Consider the following 26,899-nt stretch of genomic DNA (forward strand, 5'->3'; position numbering starts at 1 on the left):
GCGAACTTATTACCCAAAGTGTCATCTATAAAGATTTTTCCCACTTGCTTCACCGACCACCTCAGTGTGCAACTAGACATGGCAATCGACGCCAAAACTGCAGTTCGGGGACGGGGATACTGGAAACTTAATAGTCGGGTTCTCCAAGATGAACAATTTCGAACAGCCTTCAAACAAAAGTGGAAGGAATGGGAAAATATGAGCAGGCGCCAAACTGATATCATCACATGGTGGGACACATTCCTGAAGCCGTCAATCAAGCATTTTTGTATAGCATACACACGTATGATGCATACGGATTTCCATAAGAAATACAACTTCTATTATCGCGTACTCCACGAGTTGACGAAACAACTCATACGGGGCGACCCAGTCCTGCAGGAACTGAAACGTATACAATGGTCCTACTGAGGATGCACCACGAGCGAATGGCAGGTTTCGTGGTGAGAAGTCGTCTCCCAACAATTGACCCTCAAGAACAAGCCAGTATTGCCCATGTAAGCGCAGAACAGCGAAGTGGGAAAAGGAAACTCATAACGAGATTGCAACAAGGGAACGAATGCCTCACACAACCCTCAGACATTCGTGCATGCCTATATGAACACTATGCAGCACAATTTAAGGCACCCCAGGCGGAAGAAGAACACGTGACATACCCCGATATCCCCACGCTATCAGGGGAAGATGAAGCCATCTTAAACCAACCGTTCACTAAGGAAGAAGTGGAAGCGGCCATCCAACAAGCCCAAAAAGGGAAAACCCCGGGCATAGACGGACTACCGATTGAATTATTTCAAACATTTTGGACTACCATGGCAGACCTGCTTATGCGGTGGCTCAATGCCTGTTTTGAGCAGAAGAAGTTAGGTCGTACAAGCTCGACAGGGGTCATGGTCTTAATCCCGAAAGTGATACATCCCTTAACACCTGAACATTATCGCCCCATCACTTTGTTATGTGCCGATTATAAAATATTGGCACGAATATTAACGCGCCGACTACAACACTATGCAGCTACCCTACTAGGCCCTCATCAATTTGTGCACGGAACTAATGGGAATATAACAACCGTTCTCACTAGCATACGAGACATCGTTACTGTAATGAATGAAGCCCCTGACTCGGAAGCAGCTCTAGTAGCCCTGGACTTCAAAGGAGCATTTGACTCATTGTATCATCATTATCTATTTCGGCATTTAACTCAGGTTGGATGCGGAGAATCCTTCGTAGAAGCGATAAAGAGCCTATACACCCAGGCTCGGGTACATTTGTGTGTAAATGGAACATTATCCTCGCCGTTTGTTCTTCAACGCTCTGTTAGGCAAGGTTGCCCCTTTTCACTCCTCGCCTTCTGTACAGCTCTTAGTCCCTTCCTACACCAAATAAATCAACGACTACAAGGAATACAAGCGTATGGCATGACCTACCGAGTTTTTGCATACGCCGACGATGTCACAGTGGCGGTGCGTGATCATCAGGATTATGTTAACCTAATGGAAATCTTGGAACAATTACGAGTAAATACAGGCTTGTGTCTCAACCTGAGAAAATCAAAAATACTACCCTTGGGGACAATGGCAAGGAACTGGACAGAATCTGTCCCAATGAACGTGACAGACGTATTGAAAGTACTTGGGATCTATTTCTCGAGAAACCTGGTCGAGACTTCCAACCACACATTTCAAACCATAGTGCCCAAAATACAAGCAGTATTACATTTCAACCGACTCCGCCAACTGTCACTAAGCGCTAGAATCAAATATGTCAACACTTATGCACTCTCGAAACTATGGTATGTGGCGCAAATACTACCCGTGCCTACCCAAACGGCTGCGAGAATCCGGAGAATGATCACACGCTTTCTCTGGCACGGTCACCTGTTCCATGTAGCTCATAACACACTATGCCTACCAACTCGCCTTGGAGGACTAAACCTGCTGAGTATCGACCGACAAGCGCAAGCCTTATTTTTGCACCGCCATATCACCATGATAGTCCAGAATCAAGATAGCATTACGGCTCGTGTGCTACGCTCCATGCTGGATGAAGTGGAACTATGTGCCCCAATTTACCCAGGTGTTATACCCACTAAATTTCTCTATTTACGAACAACCATAGTGGAAATTTGTTACATGTTGATGCCCCTTCCAAGTGTGGATCCTTCTGATATAACAGTCAAATCTCTATCAAAAATGCTGCAAAACCGGATGGAACATATTCCGCGTATTGTCCCATTATTCCCCAGTGTGCGCTGGAACATCGTGTGGAGAAACATATCGGCGACCCACCTCCCCACTCGAGTGCGCTCCATATGGTACTTAACTGTACACGATGCTATCGTCACTAGAGTACGATTGCAGAGATACCTTATGGCAGACAACTCCCATTGTACCAAATGTGCACAGGACGACACCTTAGTGCATCGACTGACGACATGTGTGACAGTCGTGGAACATTGGAAACACCTTAAGAAGTTACTTGGAATCATATGCCGCCGCTCTCCGAATGACTTCACGGTGAACCATATATTAACTCCAGAGTTTCAGTATTTTCCTCTCACAAGAACACGTGCAGTGCAATTTCTCATAGGACATTATGTCTATTATGTGCTTGGCAACCAACCTCATGTACAAAAACTGTCATTCAAATTCTATGCCAGTGAACAATATTATCACAATGATCAGATAACCTGTAAAGCCTTGTATGCAAATTTTCTACATGTGATCCTTTGAAATTGACGTCCAAATGTAAAATCTGTGTAAGAAGTAGCTAATTTCAATAAAGAAAATTTAAAAAGAAAAAAAAAAAAGTCGGTAACGCGTCTGACTACCATGCTCAAGGTCCCGGGTTCGATCCCCGGCCGGTTCAAATCCGGGAACTTTTCTAACGGTGAAAGCGACCCCGGCGCCCACCCAGCGTCGAATAACATGGGTACCTGGGGGAAACCCCGGGGGGTAAAGGCGGTCAGGGGCGTGATGCTGATCACATTACCCCCACTCACGACCGGATCAAGAAAGTGTGGGGCGTTACCCCCACACCCCCTATACGCCTTCATGGCGTGGTGCTATGCACAGGGGAACACTTTACCTTTTTTTACCTTTTAGAAAACAAAATGTTTCATCATTATACCGGGTGTACATAAAGTGTCTGACACATTTAAATAATTAATAAATTAGAAGCAAATGAAGATGCAAATAACCTGGTGGCAATGATAGATAAACCCAAAACGTTTTATGTCCTGAATCAGTTCAATTCTACATGTGCTCCTTTTACCGCACTTTTGCCTAAAAATAATGTCTGTCAATATCTCCAAAGAAAAAAAACATTCAATGGAGTTGTACCGGGTGACCTTCGGGGCAAAGGAATCGGACCACCAAGCCAAATCCATCTTCTTGTATTGATGAACTGAAACCCAGAATAATGAAGGGGATAGCCATCGTGGATGGCTGACCTGACCCGAACGTGGGAAGAAATCTATTATTGCCTTGACATTCTCCGTGCGACAAAAGAAGCACATATAGAAGTGTACTGATACAGGACATAAAACATTTTGAGTTTATCGCTCTATCATTGCCAGAAATGTGCCAGACACTCAGTTCATACTTCATAGTGTGTTAACAAAATATTTCATAATAATTTGTTACATCAGCAATATGATACTTTTCAGCGTCCTATATTATCTAGGAAGTAAGGGAAGATAGAGCTTATAACCAGGATGAGGATCTATAGGCAATAGAAAATTCAAAATATAGGCATGCAAAAAACCACCGAAATATACAAAATATGCACTGAAATTGATGAAAATCTACAGATTTTTCATCGTTTTTCCGAATTAAGCATTTACAAAGTAGTTATCTTGAAAATAGGCACTTATAACTAAATTAGGAAAAAACGACCACTATGAAATTTATGTGTTCCTCTCAGACATGGCCTAAAAAGGTTTTTAAACGCAAAAGCCTGCATTTTCTGGCCAAGGAATAAAAAAGGCATTTTAGGGCAAATCCTCAGCCTACTTATGACGTATGTTATTGAATCAAATTATAAATCAAACCTCCGAGTTCACTCCAATCAGTGTTTCTCAAAAGTTGGCGCCACTTGTCTGTTGATACAAAAGTTCACCTTCGAGTTTATATTTCGAGTCTTGTGGGGGCACGAATTTAATATTCCTGGATTGAAAACTTCACTGTACCTAGTTCGTACAAATAGAATTTCGCATGTAGAGCGACACATCGTCAAATGATCACTAATTATAGTATTCTGCAGTGATGATGCTTAATGTACACTATTAGTTCTTGACAAAGCAAATCAGATAGGCATCAATTTTTTCGATTTCAAGCGAGACGAGAATATGCGATTGGTCGCAATTATACCAATTACATTGGTCTCTTTTCCCCCACCTTTCTGTCACCTTCCTATGATGGGACAGTTAATAACCTTCATTATAATTTTCTTTGTATAACGTAAGATACCACACAAAGGATGTCAGTGCCGGCCCCCGTGGCGGAGTGGTTAGAACCTCGTGCTACGACACCAGAAGTTCGGGGTTCGAATCCAGGCCTGGGCATGGATGTTTTGTGAGTGTCCATTCATCAATTTCATCATGTCATCCCTCATCCCCATTAGCCAAAAGTGGTACAAGAAGCGAAGTATGTTAATCAAAGGATGTTAAAGAGACTCGAACCAAGAATTTTCGGCGACGATATCGTGTAGGTTAAGTGAGCCGAGCACATATACAGGGTGTCCCAGAAGTCTTTTCCTGATTACAAACTTTATTCATATCCGCTATATGCAAGGTAGAGATGTGAAAGTGGTGCCAAAATGTTGGAAAACTAACAAAGTTTTTTTGTTGCAGGTTTGAGTAACGTGGCTGTAGTGTAGCAGTGTCAGTGCCCAGAAAACAGGAAATGTTCACAAATCAGGACAAAGCTCAGCGTGTCCTCTGGTATCACGAGACCCGGTCACCAATAACAGTGCAGAGGAACTTTCAAATGTACAGAATTCGTTCGTCTAGAATATATGCCATCAATAAGTTGGTATTTAAAAAATGGAATTTATCTTCATTCCCAAATCCTGTCAAGTCCAAGAAACATTGTATGGAAAGATGCCACCCGATGTCAAGAGCATTAATTCCGATTCCTACACTACAGCCACATTACTGAAACCTGCAACAAATAAACTTGGTTAGTTTTCCAACATTTTGGCACCACTTTCACATCTCTACATTGCATATAGTGGATATGAATAAAGTTTGTAATCAGGGAAAGATATTTATCTGCACAGGCAATATTTTTTTAAAAAAAATATGCTTATTATATCTAGTTTTCTTGTAACTAAACAATTATTAAGAGTTATATGTATATTAGCGTAAAGAGGGTCCAATATTGTAAGGGGAGAAAAGCTATAATGCATAAAATATAATTTGTGTAGTGCGTGCAGCGTACAGCTCGCACAAGGAAAATGCCAAATAAATACAAACATACTTAATTAACCAGTAATGACGTATTTAGCACTATCATTAATGATACGTTTGTGTAAAAATCACAATATGGAGAATAAATTCTGAGGGTTCAATTTTGAGAAATTCATTTGATGTTTCCCACATGAGGGAAACATCAAATGGCGGTTGTTCGATTCGCATTTTTTCCTTTCATATTCACTTCTTGGTGGTACTTCATTTCGCATTTATTCCCTTTACGCTTAGCGCTACGCAGTTTTTAATTCCCGTTTCTCTCCTTTCACACTTGCTTCTCAGCAGTGGTTCCGCTGGGGCCTATTCCATTTCGCGGTTTATAGCGCTACCACGACACGAACAGCTCGGCTAACTCTCGCTCATTTCCCGGCCGGGCACAAAGAAGAGAGGATTTTGTAGTGGCTGTCATACACGCCGCTGATGCGTGGCATTGTGGAAAATCAGGTCTTCATGCAAGTCACTTCAATTCCACTGACAACCAGAAATGCATCGCAACTCATCATCAGGTTCCAACAGCTCTGCGACGGGGGAAAAAGCCAAAGTACTCGCCGATTGTCATGGAGAAGGATATCAGAAGACGCTGGTGCAGAGGACGAATGGACAATCAAGATATCAGACATGGATGGACACCTGTTAACGGGTGTTCGGATAAACGGTTGCATCAACCGAGTGCTAAGCTGCGTTACATTCAATCGTCATAGGGTTGTCAGGCATTGAAATTATTTCTAAACTGAAAGGGTGATGCCTGAAGTGTCCCCTCCTCGACTAACCATTTGCGCGCATTTTTCCTCTTAGTAATACATAGGTTTCATTTTTTTTATATACGACGCTAAGGTCCCAAGTTCGAATCCCGGCATGGGCGTTCTTTGAAAGCGTCCTTTCATCAATTTCATCATATCACTAAAACGTGGCACGAAATCAATCAATCAATAAATTTTTTATTGATTTAGTGATTGATTTTTGTAATTTAGAGTCGCTTTTTCACTTTTGTTTAATTGCGAAGATGAGGATCATATGGTGAAATTGATGAAGGGACACTCACAAAGAAGAACAATGCCCAGCTCGGGATTCGAACCCGATACCCTTGGCGTCGAAGGGCGCTACGATAACCACTCTGCCACGGAGGTCGGCTACATAGACTTTATTTTACTTTCTACCGACGACACTGATAATTATAGTACAGCTGACCGCTCAGGAGAAGATCCCTGACGGAAGTGAAGTGACGTAGCAACAGGCAACTCCACTATAAGGTCGGGGGTGTGCACCCTGAGTGAAAAGCACAGTCGTTTAGGATTACCAGAAGTTCTTTTTTACCCGGAAAAAAATCCTGTTTTTCGGGTACTAAAAATGCTCCGGGAGGGTGTTTAGGAAAATTTGGAAATATCCTATTTTTTGTGGTATAGACAACTGCTTAACTTCAAGATTAGTAACAAAATGTTATTTGTAAACAATTGTTAATATTGTTTCCGTTTTCAATTTCAAAGTGAAGAAATACAACACTCTCAGTTGCAAGCGCAAAGAAAATAAACTTTTCTTGCAACAAATAAAAATTGCTGGACCTTTTCGTCTCTTCTGTTGTCACCGCCGCGTCGTGTGAGGTTTTGATTTCAAAGCATTTGTGACATCTACCGCGGCTCTTGGTGAGCAGCAAGTTTCTGACAATAGGTAAGAATATGCAATTCGCCGCGGCTTACTTTGATTTGAGTTTCATGACAGAATTCAGAAAGAAACAGTATTTTTTAACTGCCGTACTCTTAGTTGTTACATGGCAGTGGAGAAGTGAAATTCTGTCGATTAGCGATCTGAACCATGCCAAAATGCAAATGTGTTTTTAGTGACATCTTACAAAAACGATTTCCTGACTTTAGGCCTGGAATAAAAAAGATCCGAGGCAGAATGTCAATTTATGTTATTCTATTCAAGTAAGAGACCAAGCTTCACAACTGTATAATATTAGGACCATTGTGAAAAAATATTAGAATATTAAGACATTTGCCTACAATGAGGCCTATTATTAGTTATACGGAAACGGTGTAAAATTATTTTACAGGGGTGTGTGATCTATAAGCCCACCAAAACACCAGTAAGCACAAAACGTGTGTCTTCGTCTAAAGTTAACAAAACAACATTTTGCCTTCTTTTTCAAAGTTTGTCAACTGGTAACCCTAAAGTCGTTGCCGTATATCCTTTTTAAAATTCTTTGAAATACAGTCTAAATAATGTACAGGATAAGCAATACAAAAGTATTCTGGCCACTGAAAGAAAAGCAGCAAACTGTTGCTGCGGACACACGCTCGGCTTGATTGACGCAAATCAACTGCCACGCACTTCGAAAAGCCGCAGTGGAAGGCATTCTGCTACCCCTAGAATCTGCAAATGGACCGATCCTTTCCTTCACACCCGCTCCCCGTCACCACTCGTTTGGGGATCTTCTCGTGAGCGGTGAGCTGTACTTGTATTTTCAAACTGAGAACTGTCCGTTTCTTGACATTCTCATACCAGCCTGGGTGTTTCTTGCGAGTGTCCCTCCATCTATTGCATCATATCATTAATCATCATCATTGTCGCGATTAGCCAAAAGAGGGAGAAATACGACGCTAAATAACAAAAATCAAATCAAATTTACTTACACAGAGTGGTCAAACTCTGGAAACCAGATTTGGGTGGCGACCCAGATCCTGCATTGGAAGAAGAAGCTCACCACAGTCAAAGGGTGCGTCGAGTATCTGTGCGATGCCCGCTGAGCAAGATTTCCGCTTGTTGAGCAGACAGATAATTTACTTAATAGTGCGTGCTCACTGATCAAAATATCAGTGCCTTTGAATAATCTACGATCAATTATTGTTTTGAGAAGCAATAATTTTAAAGTTTTGTAACGCGCAATCACAGACTATGGCACTGATCTTTTGATCAATGAGCAGTGAGCAACCACCGTCAAGTAAATTATCTGCCTGCTCAACGAGCGAAAATCTTGCTCAGCGGGCATCGCTCAGATACTTGACCCGCCCTTGAGCGATCACTTTGCTCGCTGAGCGCTCAGATAATCGACGCGCCCCTGATGTAGAATTCGCCGTGTGTATAATTTTGAAATCCGAGGTATGTATGCTGTGAAAAACAGTAATCTGAATCATTTCCGGGGAAAAAACTGGAATTTTCTAACGTTGTTCGAGCATACTAAAATGGGGTTGATCTACTAGAATTCTGCATATGTATTTTATTATTATTATTATTATTATTATTATTTCATATTTTGGAATACCGTATCAGTTTTTCGAATACAGCTTGGTCGACGTCGGCCAAGAGTCCCGCGGAACCTTTAAGTGATGCAGGTACATAAATGACCGTCGATCCTGTAATACAGGTTATGTGTAGTATATCATAAAAAATTACTGCAAATATGTCCTTTAGTAATTATATACATTGAGGGAGTTTTCTCGATATGTCTTATCTTATTCCTTTTCGGTAAAAAATAGGGTTTACTGTTATAGATTTGTCTCAAATTGTTAAGAGCTCAATAACGCATTTCTATAGTGCATGTAAATGCCTATTCTGAAGTACATATTTTGCACAATTTCTTTTTTGGTATTTCCTTGCTCATTTCACTATTTTTCGCTTCTTTCATTTTCTCTGCGGTAGAAGATCTCTTGTTTAAATAGAACTGAAAACTGACATTTGACATATTTCAGACTCGCCAAGTAATGTTTCATGATCTCGCTACCGAAAATTCTGGATTCAAGTCCCCGTAGTTTCTTCGAGAATGCGCCTTCATTAATTTAATCTAATCATTGTCGCCACCAGAACTTCCATGCAAAGTTAGAAAAATGAACAAAGGTACAAGCACAAAGAATAAAACTAAATCCACGTGAACGAGATAAAGCGCACGACTTGGTTCTAAGAAAGTTCGCACATTCTTGTGAGATTATTCAAATTTTACACAGATGGAAATGTCCGATCAAAGAAGAGGAGCTCTTGGCCAGGGGGCCATGAAGGAGTTGGTACATACATCAATAAACCGCTCCCTTAAATAATGCAAGAAAAATATAGTTGTTTGTAATAAATATCCGTAGCAAAATTATTTTGTCTCAAGGAACATGCATTACTGCACAACTCCTTCGCATCTTACAACAAAACTATCCGGCGACAAAAAGTTACAAATCCGTAGAAATGTGTACTCTATTGGGTAATTTACAATTGATTACCATGTAGTGTATTCAGTATAATTAATAATAATTATAAGATACACATAACGTTAATAGAACAATGTATAATGTATTAGATGAGCGCGCTAATTGATTTACTTTGGTTCTCGCCACAGAAGTTCCCGAGTTCGAATCCCGGCCTTGGCAAGGCTAACTGTCCCTTCATCAATCATTAAACGGCCCCCGTGGCGGAGTGGTTAGCACAACGCGCTACGATGCCAGGGTTCCCACGTTTGAATCCCGGCATGGGCATGGAGGTTTGTGAGTGTCCATTCATCAATTTCATCATATCATTACTCATCCCCTCTTCGTAAATTAGCCAAAAGTGGCACAAAAAGCGAAGTTGAATAAAGCAAATCAATCATCATTCATCTACGCGGTTCACTAAAAGTGTCAGAAGGGCGACTTAAAATAACAAAAATACAATACATTTTAATAATCATTCTAACGATCCATGTACTCATAATAAACGACATGATGAAGATTTTTTTATTATTATCGAAACTAGTAATTAAAAGTGAACGTTCATCAAAGCATCGGACACGTATTGTCGTTGTTGACCGGTTCTCAAAACGCCTCTGTACGCACACAGTCCTTACTTGGTTAATTGTATGATATGTTACATCATATAATAACTGATGGTCATAAATAACACTGTATTGCGAATGAAGCGTGTAAGAAAACTGAATATCAATATTTTCACGGCGTTCCACGATGTTTACACCTTTCCAACTTTTTTCCTATTTACTAGCTTGACGCCCCTTTCGCCTCAGGGCCAAGGGGGACCACTTTCTTACTCACCGACCGTCTTCACGAGAGAGCGGAGGCATATTTCACAGTTTCGAAACCCACTCTGAACTGTAGGTCCAATCCCGATTGGACTCTTTTGTCTGAAGTTCCAACGACAACTGTAGTGCGCTTCTAATTCATTATAGAGCGTTTGGGAAGAACATTCGGTGTGGTCTATACATTTGTCAGGTTATGGTGCGAGCATATTTTCTATTGACAATATCTACATAAAAGCGAAGATAGACAATGCTATAGGAAGTATTCTGTGAACCAGAATTTACTAAAAATCATTGTACAGAACAAAAACGGAATTGTTACAATTATCCAAAAATTTGATCAAGTTCTTTGGGCAAGAACAAAAATATGGTAGCTATTCCTGAATTATTTGATAATTTGTGAACAATAATTTGCTTTTTGCCTATTTAAAAAAATGTTTTGTCATCAGTATACTAATGGTTGTGATATGTGAACGAAAGTAGCCGACCGGCAGCGTGTTTCGATGCCAGGCGTCCCGGGTTCGAATCCCGGTATGGGTGTTCTTTCTGAGTATCCCTTCAATTTCATCATATCATCACTCATCCTCATCTTCGCGATTAGCCAAATGTGGCAAGAATGCGAAGTAAAATAAACCAAATCAATCAATCTAAACGAGAGTTCGAAAAAGAAAAAGTTGCGCATACAGACTAAATATTCAGCGGAAAGTAGAAAATAAAATGTTCAAAATAACAACGTTTAAAACGAATAAATAAGTGCAATCTTCTTTAAATAAAATGTGCACAAAATTTAACTTTTCATTTTCGGATTTCCCTCCAAAAACTTTGTCCGTTACCCGGTGCTGTTACGCTATGAATTTCGGAAGCGGAAAGGGACCTAATTGGTCCTGACAGGTATGTGTTCCGTACACGTCACGGCAGATGACTTGAACAGCCAGTCAGATGAACGTATCATTGAACCGCCCTCTTACGGTACTGGGGGACAAGAATAAAGCAGGTCTTTCTAATGATCTACAGCCATGTTTGTACCTTTGACCTGAAAGGAGTGGCGCTAGTCGACTGTTTAAAATACAAGGAAGCATGTATTTTTATATACTTTAAGTATTACTGTTAAAGAATACATTTATTTTAGGTATACATTTATTTAATACCTACATAGTCTAACGACAATAAAGAAGGTATGGAACTTTTTTCTAGTCTAAACTTTTATTTAACTATGCGTGCCTAACAATTGACTATATTCTTTAACTTGTTGAAGGATAAAAACCACTTTCATTTTCCCTTTCTTTCTATTATCTATATTTTTCGCATTGTCTTCATATTTTCAACATCTTTTTATCATATTTCAACTTTTCACTAAACCGATACTCATCCTCCATCAATTAATTTATATACTTTTATCTTGTGCTGCCATCTATTTTTCTGTTTTGAAACTTATTTCCTTCCATCTCGTGTTATTTGATTTGTAAGCACTCGACCTGAAACAAATAGCCATGCTTATTTAATCAAAATTAAGGTTTTGGCGATTGCGCCCCCCCCCCCCCGAGAGCCCCTTAAGTAAGCCGCCCCTGAAGGTGGACGTAACAAATGGTGCTGCAGTCCATTTTGATTAATATATTCATGGTTTATCATGGTAGTGTAATCCGCCTCCGCAATACTCTGAAGCTATCGGTCTGGTCTTTTGGAAAAACGTAGAGTTCGAAAATTTATCTTTCGGGAAAACGCTCTGAATTCAAAATTCGTAAAATTTTAAATGAAGAAGTCAACTCTCCGTGTAAAACATTCGCGTGAATCATTGTGAAGCTTGCTTTTGCTCTAGGTATTCGTAATAGCTTCGTGGTTACGTAGTAAGCCTATCAAACTATTGCAAATATGTGGACAACAGCGAAAGTAAAGCACACGAAGGTTAATGCAAATGCTCTAGAATAAATTCTAAGCAGATATAATTTTTCAGAGTTTGGAATATCACAGCGGTTTATCGAAAGGAGGGGAACAGTTGCAAAAGCCAATCTTTTCCATTCGATCTGGCAACAAACTCTTGTAGCTGGACACACTTTATGAAGCCCGGAAAGGTTTCCATCTCGTGCATATTTAAACGAACAATCTATGCACACAATATAGATTATGCTTACGTACATGCATACACAATGTGTGAGCAACAATACATCAGTGGATGCAACACAATTCTGAATGAAGAAAATCTTACATCACTGGAACGAGTTGCCAAACCAACGTTTCCCAATATCGTTGAAAATGTGGCCAAGCATATAACTTGAAAGTTATGTGCAGATGTCCATGACATGAACACATATGCAGCCGTTTATACTGTAGGAAAGCAACCGCATGCAAAAAAGGTGTAGCGCGGATGTTTCAAAATATTTGTACGAATTTCAACGCCACGAACACGTTGAACATTTCCAAATTTATTGTCCCTTGCACATGTTCGAAACCGTCTGCTGAATTGGATGTGGGAGGGGTTTGTCAAAAAACTTTCCAACAACATGAAGTTCTCTAAATGAATTAGAATTATAATTTTTTAAAAATCAAAATTTTATGAATTGCATACCCAGATATACTTCTCACGAACTATACCATTTTGTAATGTCGCATTTGCACAATAATACATTGCTATAGTTATAAGTTAGTATTTTTAATTCAATACGCTAATAAAATTTGAAGCAAAATGTAAAGAAAGCAAACAAGATAGGTTAGTGTATAAAATCATGCATTATTAATACTCGAGAGCTATAAACGTAATAAAAAGCATTGAACAATTTAATGAAACTCCTCTTCATACTGTATTGGTTTGCATAAGCTTCATGCGTTTAAAAAAGTTGGAATGCATTAAATAAATTATCACAAGAATAAAAATTGTGGTTTGCACTGGAATTATCACACCGACATTTCTTGAAACGTAAATTTAAAATTGTTTCAACAGTGCACATCTCAATAGGGACTCTATTATATCAAAATAAATAATGTACAAAATATTATAAGCTGACAGATGGGCTACTATCGATAGATTCTTGCGATAGGAGAAAATAGCTGCATGTACAATGGAATAATAAAAACTCATAAACAATGCATACACGAACCTGCAGCACATGATATAAGCACGGTAAACATCCTTAAGATATAGCAGATACTATAAAATTACGAATATCGTAAAACTATCACTGACAATAGCTCATGCTTATTCTTCCGTTTCGGATAATGGTGCTGGGGGGAGATCTTAGAACGCCCACATAACAATACGATGCTGCATACTGTTCTCTCGGGTCCAACGGTAGCCACGCCCACCCGCGAGATGTCCACCAATCAGAGTGAGGACATGGAGTCATGCCTTGCAGCGTCCTGGATATGGGTGGGAGGGGCTTGTCGGCCGATCTACGGACTTGGCTGTAGTGGTTTCGAGTCATCCTGTCCCGACAGGCGATTGTTTTCGAGCTTGCGTTCGTAGGACTGTTCAAGAGAGAGAGAGAGAGAGTGAAGGAGGATCAGTAGGACCTAGAGCCGACTAGAAGAAGGTTCATGCGACCGGTTTTGTTTGTTTCTTTAGGGAAGCGATCTGAAAATTGTTCAAAGTGCAGACCCCAACAGTGCCCTGTGTGGACTCGAACATGACAGTGACCAACTTCGGAATGATGAGACCGTGCTTCACTGGATATCCTTTCCAAGGTATGTAATCTGGCCTTTTACTATTATTATTTGTCCTGCTTGGTCCACCGAGACGGCGGTAAGCACGTTCGCGAACTGGTGGTAGCATATTAGGAAAGTTTATTTTCATATCCGTACACTGAAAAGTTCTTACATAGAACCCGAAATATGTAGAATGACACAAATATATTGATTGATTGATTTGGTTTATTTTACTTCGATTTTCTGCCACTTTTGGCTAATCGCAACAATGAGAACCAGTGATGATATGAATTTGATGACGGTACGCTCACAAACAACACCCACGTCCGGACCTGGATTTGAACCCGGAACCTCACAAATATGTAAACTCCAGTAACATATTAAACTGTATAAACTACTAACGATGCATTTTTGTGCTGTTCCGTTTCACGCACTAAAAATGCATCAATTGAAAAGATAGACGCGATCATTTCAGAGAATCCAAAATTAACGTTAAACTGTCAAAACATTCAAAAAATGCATCTACCGTGATTGAAGTGCCGTGCATATCGGAAAACAAGCTCGTATCCTGACCATTTCAACCAGATAAAATTTCTGGAGGCAAAATCTTGGTCTCAATTCTCGATCGACGATAATTTCGCCGGAAATTTTGGGTCTTGTTTCGGCCTTGCGAATTTCCCCTTCAAGTTCGGATAAAGCTCGTTTTTTAACATCCACTTTCCCCAACTAATTTGGATGAGATATGGGTTTAAGATAAGAGGTACCACAACAACTGAACAGTGCTTCCAGTTGAAATTGTACGTGTGACCCTTTTAATTTTTGTTTTGTCAATTTTTTTAGAGGAGTAATGATGATGATGAAAGAACACTGGTGCCTTATCCGGAATTTGAACTAAGAACTCCTGGTTTTACATCCTATATTATACCACATTGAGTGAAAGGATCTATCATTGACGGTTTGAAATCTAGACAAGTGTACTCCTTTTTTTTTTTTTGTACCATTATTATGCAAGTTTCATTGCTGGATCTATACTATCGTCGGGCAAGGAAATGCATTTTTTAAAGTGTTTTTGGAACACGGATGACAGCGAATATGGTCCTCCTACGGCAATGCGCATCGGCAGCTAGGGAAACAGACGACGGGCATTACTGACCGCCTTTGCTGTGAGTATCGGGTGTGAAGACCGATGCCTGGAAGTCAAAGGTGCCGGTGCGTGGTGCAACCTTCGCCAGCGAACATGTGCACTTGAGTTCTTGTTTCAACTCTATGCACAGACTAATCGGAATTGCATCTGCAGCTTAAAGTGGGATCCGTTTCACTATGTGCCTTCACCGAGTATCGAACCCGAAATCCCTTGATTACACGATATACTTGAGAGACGTTCCTTAGCTTGGAACTTACCAAACTTCCTTCTGCTCTTGACAAACGCTGAATTCGTTCATTCTTGTGGAAACCGAGCTTCTAATTCTCTTTCAAGTACATTTCTATCTTTGGTGTTTGTAAAGCTACTATTTCTAGAATATTTTACGATGCAGATATAGCATTTGGGGATACTGTGCAGGCCCGATAGAAATTGTCAAACTATCGCAGTGAAGCTATTGCAGTGAATGACTTCAATTCTATTTGCTATTTAAACAATTTAGCTGCTGTTTCGAATCCTTGCATTTCATCTCCATTTCTTATTGCTTTTATTATTCAAAAGATTTACAACAACATTCAATGTAATAGAAATACTACAGAACAAATAGTAAATCCACAAACGTGCTTTTATTTACCATCAGTTGTCATGTCAAGATTTTCTTGCCGACAATTTCTGGTTCTGAAGTCATATTTTATTTTAAAAATTATAATGAAAAGGTGCCTGTACTAGCTCTCAGAATCTCTACGGAAGTATCAATTAATCACAAAGAAAAAATTACAACTTCTTTTGATATCAAAAACGAAAATTTCCGCCAATTTTATTCAGAAATGTTTCACAATCGCAACAATGAAATCGGATAAAAATTTAGGGAAATTTACTCTGCAAAATAATATAGCTAATAGTGTGAAATTTTTAATATTTAGTATCGTACAAAATATTGACTTACACATATTCAATAACAGAGTTGCAGCAATGTATGCAGTATATTTAGTTGTTATATATATAGAATAATGGTTAAATAATGTTTCTCACTAAATCTGAACTGTCAAAAAGATATACGAAACCTGCGTTTAAATATAGACCACGCGACAAACACAAATTAATCTCTAAGAACGCCCATACAATACACTACCAACTGACATGTTTTTAAATTATTAGATTACTACTTCATGATTTAAATTGTGTACATAATTTCGACCTGTATATATATAGCGACAGAAAAAAGAGAGACATGAAATTTATTCACTTGCAATCATAGATATTGTCATACATGTAAATGACGCTCATCGGAAGGTTAAATTCTAAATTTCGTGCATTGTTGACATTTGTGTTTTAATGCATCATTCACAAGAACTGTTGTTTTAAAATTTGTTGTTCTTTTGGTGCGTGCCCTTATTCTTATAACTTACTTTCAAATTTACCAAAATTGACACAGCATACATTATTTCCAATTCTGCTCAATCATTTTAAATTCGCTTTCTGAATTAAATATAGTGTGGTACCGTTTTCGAGACGTTAACAAATATTTCTGCTTGTAATTTCTTCGGTTTCTTCTAGAATATAATTTTCGTAATTTTGTGTTAACCAATGCTCATTGTCTATAATACAATACGTTCCCATCCCAGATTATAACTTTTATGGAATAATAATAAATTCACCAATTAATATTGAATAATTTCATTTTTTAATATAAAACCTATCTTTTTAAAGATGTAATTTTCTTGAAGAAATAAATATTGATATAGTGTATATATCTGGTATACCACAGTATCGCTTTACATAATTATGTGTATGACAAACCTACAGTAGGGTATAATACATTATGATTACATTTAACAATATAAATTAACTTTCGCATAAACTAATTGTGTTTTTGGAAAGTACTTTATAGAAAACTTTATGATGATAAACACTAAGAATATATTTATAATTAGTGTTTCCCAATTCCCCCTCTTTTATAATCACCTCTTTGGATTTATCAATTGAACAAATAGCAAAATGTTAAAGAAGAATTTCAAATAATTTGTCAAGTTCTATACCTATACTCTTCTTTCATAGAAAGTTAAGTGATATTAGTAAGAACCTAACAAATGCTAACCAACTGTCTACGAGTTTACTATTATAAATATATAACCAATGCAATAAACTGTAAATATGAATTGTCTGAAATATTGACATGTCTGAAAGGAAACAAAATGCCCGTTCTAGATAAGGCTACAGTAATAGGGTTACAGTCAAGCAACAGCCATATTATTATCCCAATTAGCGTGTGGAATAGATTACTCGAAATGCCGGAAGTGGGTGGACTAATAACGTCCAGGTGACGTTTACCCTAATTGAAAACGAAAATTGTAAGGAACATGTGAAGACTGATATGGCAGTTTCCATGTGGTATTGTCTGATTTATTTACCTTTCGTTAAGCTATTAAAGAAGGAAAATAATATCCTTTCTGCCAGCGATGCGACACTCTTTCCTCCACTGTAACTACTACACACAAGTTAAATTTCCAAAATGATAAATGTGCGTTTACTCAGTTAAACAAAGCTTGAAACGACCATTCTAATACGGCAAGGATTGATACTCCTGTCTACTGTCACTTTTATTGTTAAGTTGAGAATATAATAAAGTATTATCACGCTTCGAATTGTATGCAATTAACATTTTTGAAGTTACAGACCATCTATTATTTTTAAAAAAATAAAATTCGCGTTTTGAGATTACACAACAAACATTTCGTAATAGCACAGCTCCTACGTTGTGGACTGTATACATAAGTTGATATTTTCTTAGCTCTCACATTCAATACTATAGGCGAGAATGAAAAGTATATGATTATAATTACTTGTTCAAGCATTTTAACTGTTGAGATTATAATTTTAAATTCAAAAATTGAAATACTACTTCACTATAAATCCAATTAACAGTTAGAAAAACAGAACGAGAGTTCATACTTAACAATTCGGAAGATCATATTCACACATTAATTTACCTTCAATGCTTTATCTGTACATTGTACTTGTATTAATTTAATTAATATTAACGTTACTGTTGGTAACACTGCGCAGCATTGTAACAGTAGTAGTACAAAATTGATATGTAGACATTACAATGTGTAGATTTTATGAAACGCATTTTTAATTGTTACTAATTATACGTAGTGGAATCTTTTAATTTAATATTCTACTGTGTCATTTACGAACCTCAGAACCGAGTATGATTATTTCCAAAGCGAAGCACCTCATATTATTATTTTGCTTCAAATTATTTTTCATTTGAAGTCAATAATGACACGCGTTTCCCCAATTAGACGTTCTGCATTATAACTTCTCAAATTCAACATAAAACCTCTGCACTGTACAAAATGTGTTTAATCAAGAAAAGCTCACCCACCATGTTTATATATTATGAAATATACATAAATATGTACATACAAAGTTTGTATATATACGTACTTATGCATATGAAATATACATTAGTATATTTTATGCATACTATTTCGTTATTGAAAGTCAATTTTCTATCTTGATAATGAGGTTGAACTATCAACAGTTCTTAACTTATAACATCGCCTCAGGGGTATTTTAATTCCTTTTCCAATGCACTTTGCCATATTCACATTTTTATTGTAATAATTATAATAATAACAGTAATATTGATCAGCGATTAAGAGTCTAACCTATTAATAGAGACATTTGTATTATAAACACTCTGATATTAATAGAGACTATTAAAATATTGTGACGTTTTCACCTCGAGCAAATCGAAGAACTTATTTGATTTCTAAAACGGTTGAGTTAATAATCGGTAACCTATCTTCTTCTTTGGGGCATAGACAAAGCAATAGAACAGTGAACACACATTTCGTGACCGAGAATCGAACCCGGAACGTACACAGGCGAATTTGATGATCGGACATTCAAGTTGTTATGGATAGCTCGGTGGAAAAATAACCACACGCACCACGAGTGTTATAACATCTCGCTTTTCCCAATCCAATGCATGTTGCCTGAAATGGGACAACTGAACGTGCGATACTTTTCAAATGCAGATTTCACAATAGTTCGCATTCCTCCGTTTCAGAAGGAACGCTCTTTCGATTCTGTCCGTGAGCAGCCGTCGTTCCAGACGAAGATTAAATTTAGCCTCAGTTCGCTGTTCATTTGCATCTCGAAGCTTTCCACCGCTTGGGCAGAGAGCTGCAAAGGCCTGAAGGGTTTTTCGAACGAAAATTACACGGTACGGAAGGAGGGCATTCAGTCATTCCTTAGCTGCTGTTTCACATTAGCTCTTCGTCGAGGCAATCCATTTTTTTAAACAAAAGAAAAACCGTGCCGATATCTCACAAAATAGAGGCAAGTATCTAGAAATACATTTCGAGGGGAACCCGAATCTAGTATCTCATAAATAATAATAGTGTAAATTAAAATAATAAAATTATAATATAATTAAAATATGTAAATTTATTAATATTGCATTAGTATTATTATTACATGAATACGTAAAAAGATGGTATAAAAATATAGATATAACAGCACGTATTTATTTATAGCCTGCGTGTACTTAAGATCGGCAAAATTTGTATAAAAACACGGGAATTAATATCAAATAGAGAAAGAGTTGAATAAGAGTTGAATAATAATAAAGGATGTTAGATCCAGTTGACGAAAACTAAAGTTCCTGATCCTGATTAATATTTTATGCATATTATCATAAGTGTGCATACATCTTCTTTCGTACTGTCCTTCAAAGCAGTATGATCCCATTATTATAATCCTTGCCATCCTTTACAGTAGGTACAATAAAAAGTACATTTTCCTTATTTTATTTTAGTGCTTGGCAAGTTTTTCGGGGGGGCCGACCCCTTTGACTCCCTAAATACGTTCTTGACTACACAAGAGAATAAAGTATGAGATAAACAAACAAAATAGTTTATCCAAAGACGTACTTATGGCGGGGTGTCCGGACCTTCCTCGCGAAAGATAAAGTACTAAATAATGAAAATATGCTTGTAATAGCATTTGTTGTATAAACTTACTTATCTTAATACAATATTAATGAGGAACTTTACTTTTCGTCAACTGGATCTACCATCCTTTTTCGTTATCCAAGAAATATTCAATTCGTTATCTTCTTTATATTAATTTCCTCTTTTACAAATTTTGGCGAGGTGTTGTTATATCTCTATTCGTATACCGTATTTTTGCCTATTCAAGTAATAATAACAATGCAGTATTAATTAATTTACATATTATGAATATACCTATAAATTATATTAATGTATTAATTTAAATTATTATATTTTTTTTATTATTCCTGAGCAATTTGCATCGGATCCCACATCCCGAAATTCTAGAAGCGACAAGCAAATAATTGTTCGCGAGAACCAAATTCTTTTAGTAATCTTGCAGAGTTGTTTAGAGTTACCAAATATTGACAAAATTACAATTTTTTACGATACTGCCCGAAGCGAGGAGAATGAAGGGATGGTACCCCCAGATAGCAATATTTTCGGAAAGTATCTTCCCCGATATCTCGTTGTCACCATGTTAAACCACAGGGAAATCCCCCGTAACATCAAAGCTATACAGACCAAATATCCCCCCAGCTAACATTTTCCACTTTAGGAGTTGAGTTAACAATTACCAAAAAGCTTAACCAAAATGTGTTTTGTTAATTCAAATAAGTTGTTTTTTTGGGTGTGTATTAGTTTTCAAGAAAATATTTTATTTTAAAACTGTAAACCTTTTTCCAAAACCGAAACTAAAAACTAATTTTGAAAAACGAAAACCTTATATATTATATATATATATATAAGGTTTTCGTTTTTCAAAATTAGTTTTTAGTATCGCGACGAAAACGCAAAATCGTCGAGACCAGTCCGAGAGAGATAAAAATCATTGGAGGAAAACTGAGCACAACGAGATTTCGAATGTAATTTATTTCGATTGATTGATTTGCTTTATTTTACTCCACTTTTTGTGCCACTTTTGGATAATTTGCGAAGATGGGGGATGAGTGATGACATGATGAAATTGATGAATGGACACTCACAAACATCCATGCCCAGGCCGGGATTCGAACCCTCTGATTCGAAAATAAATCTTCACAAAATATATTACAAATGAGTTCGAAAATTACAATGACGGAAGATACCAAAAACAAAGTAATCCCCAGTTTCAAGTATTAGAATTTATTTCATCCGTCCACCCAAAATGTGTGAATTCCCACTGTAAAAATGCAACTGCAAATCTAGTGTTGTATTATAACACCTAAAGCCTTTTGATAGAAACGATACATGTTTATGTATCAAAACATCAGGGCGAAATTCAATATTACAGAAATTCACTGGCATTTTGAGTGGAATGTCGTAGTGCAACAAGAGATGGCGCTGCTAAACATGTTACAAATTTAAAGTAAATGTGAATATTAATTCCCCTCAACTTGGTTCAATATCATACCCAGAATTAGAATTTAATGTTTGCATAGTACACAGACTATATGGATGGTATCAGCATTCAAACATGAAATTATGTACCACAAAATTGGTTTATTCCTTATTGCTTATTTATAAAGATACGATTTTAAGTATAGTTTCAAAAAGTTCTTTATTTTAAGTACATGCAATAATCGTTTACGCGTATTTGGAGACGAGAACGAGAGCAAATTAAATTGTGTCCTATAATATATTTCGCCCTAATTCAAACCTGGTTTGTTGAGTTTTATTCAGACAATTACAGATATACAAAACATAAGATTTTTCTTTTAATAAGCTTCTATTTTTATAAGAGTTCCCACTTAGCCGAATAAGCGCTTTTAGCTTTGATAAGAGCGGTCCTGACTTCGATACTTATGGAAAACCCAAAAATTTTTGTTTTGACCCAACACTGCGAAGACAATGAGAAGCTATTTAAAAAGCAGCAGCAGGATAAATACCAAATATTAGCAGAGCTTAAAGTAACATCCCTCACTCCGAAATTAAATCAGACACAAGCCACTGGCAAAAGGAGAAATTTGAATAATTTACCATGATAATGATCTATTTTGTTTAAGAAACATGCATTTTAAAAAAATTGATCCTTATCATAGAAAACCGGCACAATTAGCATAAATGTTAACATGTGCTCCCAAACATATCCTGAAGGTTCGACAACCCATTTTACACTTCTTTACATACAGGTTGCGAACATTCAAGGGGTGACACAGTATGTATTTGTATTTTGGTTTAATTTATGTAATTTTTTTAACACACTAGGATATTAGCAACGATGAGCATGAATGGTGAATTGAAAAAAAAAATAGACGAAGCGGCAAACGACATGAACTGTTCAAGCCTTTACCTAAATTTCTAACCAAGGACCCCGGCTTTGTGGCGCGGCACGTTAACTACTATGTCACTTAAGGGCTTCCTGCCTTATTATTTTTTATTATTGTGAACTACATCAGCAACAACTAAACAAGTACCCCTCAAGCAATGGCATGGTTGTATCTCAGAAACTACCACCGTTGAAAGATAAAACATGGGAGACTTGTAGAACTATCGACAATAGATAAAATGCTAGCATAAACCATTTCGATCATCCGTCTATTGGTCGTGAGGAAAAATCAATCAAATGTGATTTGTCGACATCTCGGCAAGTAGTAAATATGGAGATATAAAGGTTCTACAATTGAAGACGTATCAAATGCTAGCTTAATGCAATAGAATTTAGTCTGTCTGTTTACGGAGCCAAACATACGAAAGTCATCAATTTATGTACATTATTACAGTTGTGATATCTCGGAAATAATTCAGACTATAAATATTAAAGTTGGAAAAGTGAGGGATCTGTGAAATACCAATTTTGGTATGTTCATATTTTTGATTGGGCTTATCATTACAGCCTACTGTAGTTCAACAATCAAAGGCAATTGATACCTATGATTTCTCAGAAACTAGTAAAGATAGAAATATAAAAATCTGCACTGTTATATCTGCCGTAAACTATGTATCTACCTGTTAAAATTTAAAGGCCTGCCTGTCAATTTACAAAATCAGAATGCAACAGTTTTTTTTATTAAAATGAATACTTAATCATGTCTAAATATAGATAATTATTATAAATTGTAGTTGTGTGCAACATAAGTATATTTTTAAAAAATGATTAATTAAAATTACATTAATTATGTCAATTTGGTAATGACCGTTAATACCTTAAAAACGATCATGGTGACTTTCTAACGGTAGTTGGATGGCAGCGGAAATTGACGGTCTTGTACCGTCATTTCTGGAGTGAACGGTTTACGACGTACGGCTCTGGCTGAGAGAGGCAAAGCGAATGAAAACTACAGTGTAAACTTCTAAGGTCACTTTATGCGCAGAGAGGATAATCGGGACTGGACCTGCAGTTTACAGTTGGATTTAAACCACTGTGTCCCACACTGGGTATCGAACCCGGAACGACAAAGTTACCACTACGTCATCGGGGAGGGTGATAGTAATTAGAAATTAGAAATGGCCATAAAATTCTGATAACGAATAGACCTATCCGGATTTCAAATTATCCGATATCCGTTTCGGCTGCAATGGATGATCAGGATATCCGGATAGAACAGATTTGATGAAAGAATTTGCATAAAATCTGTACAGTCAAGTACAAACATGATGAATAGAAGAATATGCTGATAGTCCGTAAAACTGATAAACGATAAAACTGTCAGGATAATGCACAAATTAGGATAATCTGAATATCCGGATAATCAGGACAATTCGGATATGCGGATAATTCGATAACCGGATATCAGAATATTCGATGTCCGGATATTTGAAATATGGATAGAAAATTAAACGATAGGCCGGATTTGGCAATGTCTACAAGAAATCGTAATCTGTAAGATGAAATTGCAAAATGTGAGAAAGGCTACAGAATATATCTTCTCCCTCACAGACAATAAATTTCAATTTTCCAGGATCTACGTAGAATAGCGTTTCTCAACAGCCGAACCCTGGCATTAATTATAACGGGCCATGATGGGAATAATATTTTTGAAAGAATATAAAGTTTAGACGCAGATCGCCGAAGTAAAATGTACAAGGCATTTGGTTTTGAACATTGAAGACCTGTATTAATGTTGGTCTGATGAAACTACACGATTTCATCATATCCAGCGGTTGACGACTAACATAAACCTAACTTATTATTTGTCAATAAGGCTAGGAGAGTGCTGTAGCGAGAGGGTTTCGATCGAGCGCCAAATAGTTCGCACGGACGACGCTAGATAGCGTAGGGAATTGAGAGCTTCTTCCATCGAGCGAATAACGCTCGAACAGGCAAAACGAACGGTATACGTACGAAGCCCAGTAGTACACATCAGTGATGTGCTTCTACGCGTAAACAACGATAGTCTACATTCTACACGTAGACTATTTTATACACTTAGATTACGTAATCTATGTAAACAACATGGCGAAAGGTGATAACTTAGCAAAGGGCGCGCTGGAAATAAAATACAATTATACGCGTATCAGTTGCTGATGTGTGAAGAGAACTTTTCATGCTCTTTCTTCCAAATTCGAACAATTTCTCACCTAGGAAGAAACCTAATATAGGAAATATTCTAGTGTTTTATGCGGAAAAGACCACTCTTGCCTCACGACTGCCATCTGTCGTTTTTCTTGGATGCTATTCTTCTTCCATTGTTGATGATAGAAGAGAAGAGAAATTTTGTTGTTAATAGGATTCTTTTCATTTCGTTAGGAACCAATATAGTTGAAAATGTAACTTTTCTTTCATGAAACCCTTGAAAATTAATTTTAATGCACTTTAGATTGTCTACGTAGTCTATGTAAACTACAACCCAATGTAACCTACGCGTAGATTACGTGTAGACAACGCATGTAGACGTAAACGTATAGTCTACGGCACATCACTGGTACACATACAACCGTAATTTGCTTGTGGTAGTAGACCTTCAAATATGGATCGCGAGGTGAAAGACAAAATGAAATTGATTAAGTAAACGTAATCATTATGTTCATGTTAAAATATAGTTTAGTCTATCTTACCAATACAGTGGCAAATAAATTGAAAGATGATTGTGGGCTGAAACTGCCAGAACGGATATTTTACATACGATTTTTATTGTCACATTAAATTGATATTCGAATGTATACGTTCGAGGGCGGGAGATTAGAACGAGTTCGAGCGAGAGAAAGCCTAGACACTCTCAAACTATAACTGAATGGCTTATTGCAGAAAGGGACCTGAGTCACATTTTTGAGGTATCGGAGTAAATTTTTTCATCTCCACTGTGTCTAGCAGCATACTGCAGGGGGGTGCATTGAGGGTTGCAAAATTAACTATTCATTATGTTGAATATTTGAGCCAACAACGGCACATTTCTTTCTTACACTATTAATATTATACGATTTTTCATTGTTTTTCTCAGAATTGTGCAAAAGTGACTCAGGTCCCTTTCTGCAATAAGCCATTCAACTCTTTCCGATTATGCCATAATTTATCTAATTTATCTAATACACATAAAGGCTAATCTGGACTGGACTTACAGTTTAAATGGGATATTAACCACTGTGCCACGTTGCCTTTGAATCTTTGCATTGCGTTCATTGTTACCACATCTTCATTACGCAAATATCGTAAATTGAGGCCTTTTGGAGAGCCGCGTGTGCTTAGTAAAAAAACAAAGCTCTTCCGCCGCTAGTGGTCCTTGGCGGCACCGTTTGATGCTCCGATTGTCCCCGTGGTCTGTGACCTGGCACCAGCTTTGAGACAATGTAGGAAAAAAGTTCGCGTGTCGTGGAATATTGGGGGATGTAAGCAGATACTTGCTCGTCCTCATCTGTGATGGGCGCGGGAGAGTTTGATGAACCAATCCTTCATGTTGCGAGCTACTATTTTGGAAATCGCATCTTCTGTATCTAGTTTTGTTATTTTACGTCGCATTTTCGTCACTTTTAGCTAATTGCGACGATGAGGATGAGATGAAATTGAAGAAAGGATTGTTTTGAACATTGAGCTCACGATGTCTAAATCGTAATTCGACCACTCAGTAGCTTAGTTCGTTTAGCGAGGCGGCAGCGTTTATCTCTCAAGTATAGAAGTTTTTAATGAAATGAGGAATCTTCTATAGTTATAGTTTGTTAACAAACATGTTTCTTTAATTTAAAATAAATGTGTAATAAAGAGACTGGCGAGTTGTCATCTCTTCGGCTACTGGAGGCACATGGTAGTTCGAACCCCACTTTAAACTGTAGGTTCAGTCTCGATTAACTTTTATGTGCATAAAGCGGACTTAAAATCAAGCTCAAACATGGCTGCCGTGGTCTCATCTTCGATTTTTTGGTTGATTTTATTTTACTTCGCTTTTCTGCCACTTTTGGCTAATCGCGAAGACAAGGATGAATGATGATACGATGAAGGCACATTCACAAAGAACACCCATGCCCAGTCCGTGGTTCGAACCCGGGACCCCTGGCATCGTAGCGTGGTGTGCTAAACATACCACCACGGAGGCCGACGGTTTCAGCTTCGGGTTCCGGCGCATGGATAAATGTTGAGTGCCCCTTCAACAATTGTGGCAAACAAGTGACGCTAATAACAAAAATACTAAAATGAGGAAGTAATGCACGAAGCGAAGTTGTTGTTTTTTTTCTCACAAGAAGCTGCAGGA

At 37.6% G+C, this 26,899-nt stretch overlaps 1 protein-coding gene across 1 annotated transcript in view; it reads left to right on the forward strand.

Moving 5' to 3' along the window:
* Positions 1 to 13,870: 13,870 nt before the first annotated feature.
* The window catches only part of LOC145998726 (paired box protein Pax-7-like), a 135,375-nt gene continuing 122,346 nt past the window's right edge, over positions 13,871 to 26,899 (forward strand). The window contains exon 1 of the mRNA XM_083135241.1: positions 13,871 to 14,129. Coding sequence (XP_082991367.1) covers positions 14,072 to 14,129 — 58 coding nt within the window. The 5' untranslated portion in view covers positions 13,871 to 14,071. The remainder of the gene's footprint in view (positions 14,130 to 26,899) is intronic.

Source organism: Lepisma saccharinum, chromosome 14 (assembly GCF_977018435.1).
Source record: "Lepisma saccharinum chromosome 14, izLepSacc3.1, whole genome shotgun sequence".
Lineage (NCBI taxonomy): Eukaryota > Metazoa > Arthropoda > Insecta > Zygentoma > Lepismatidae > Lepisma > Lepisma saccharinum.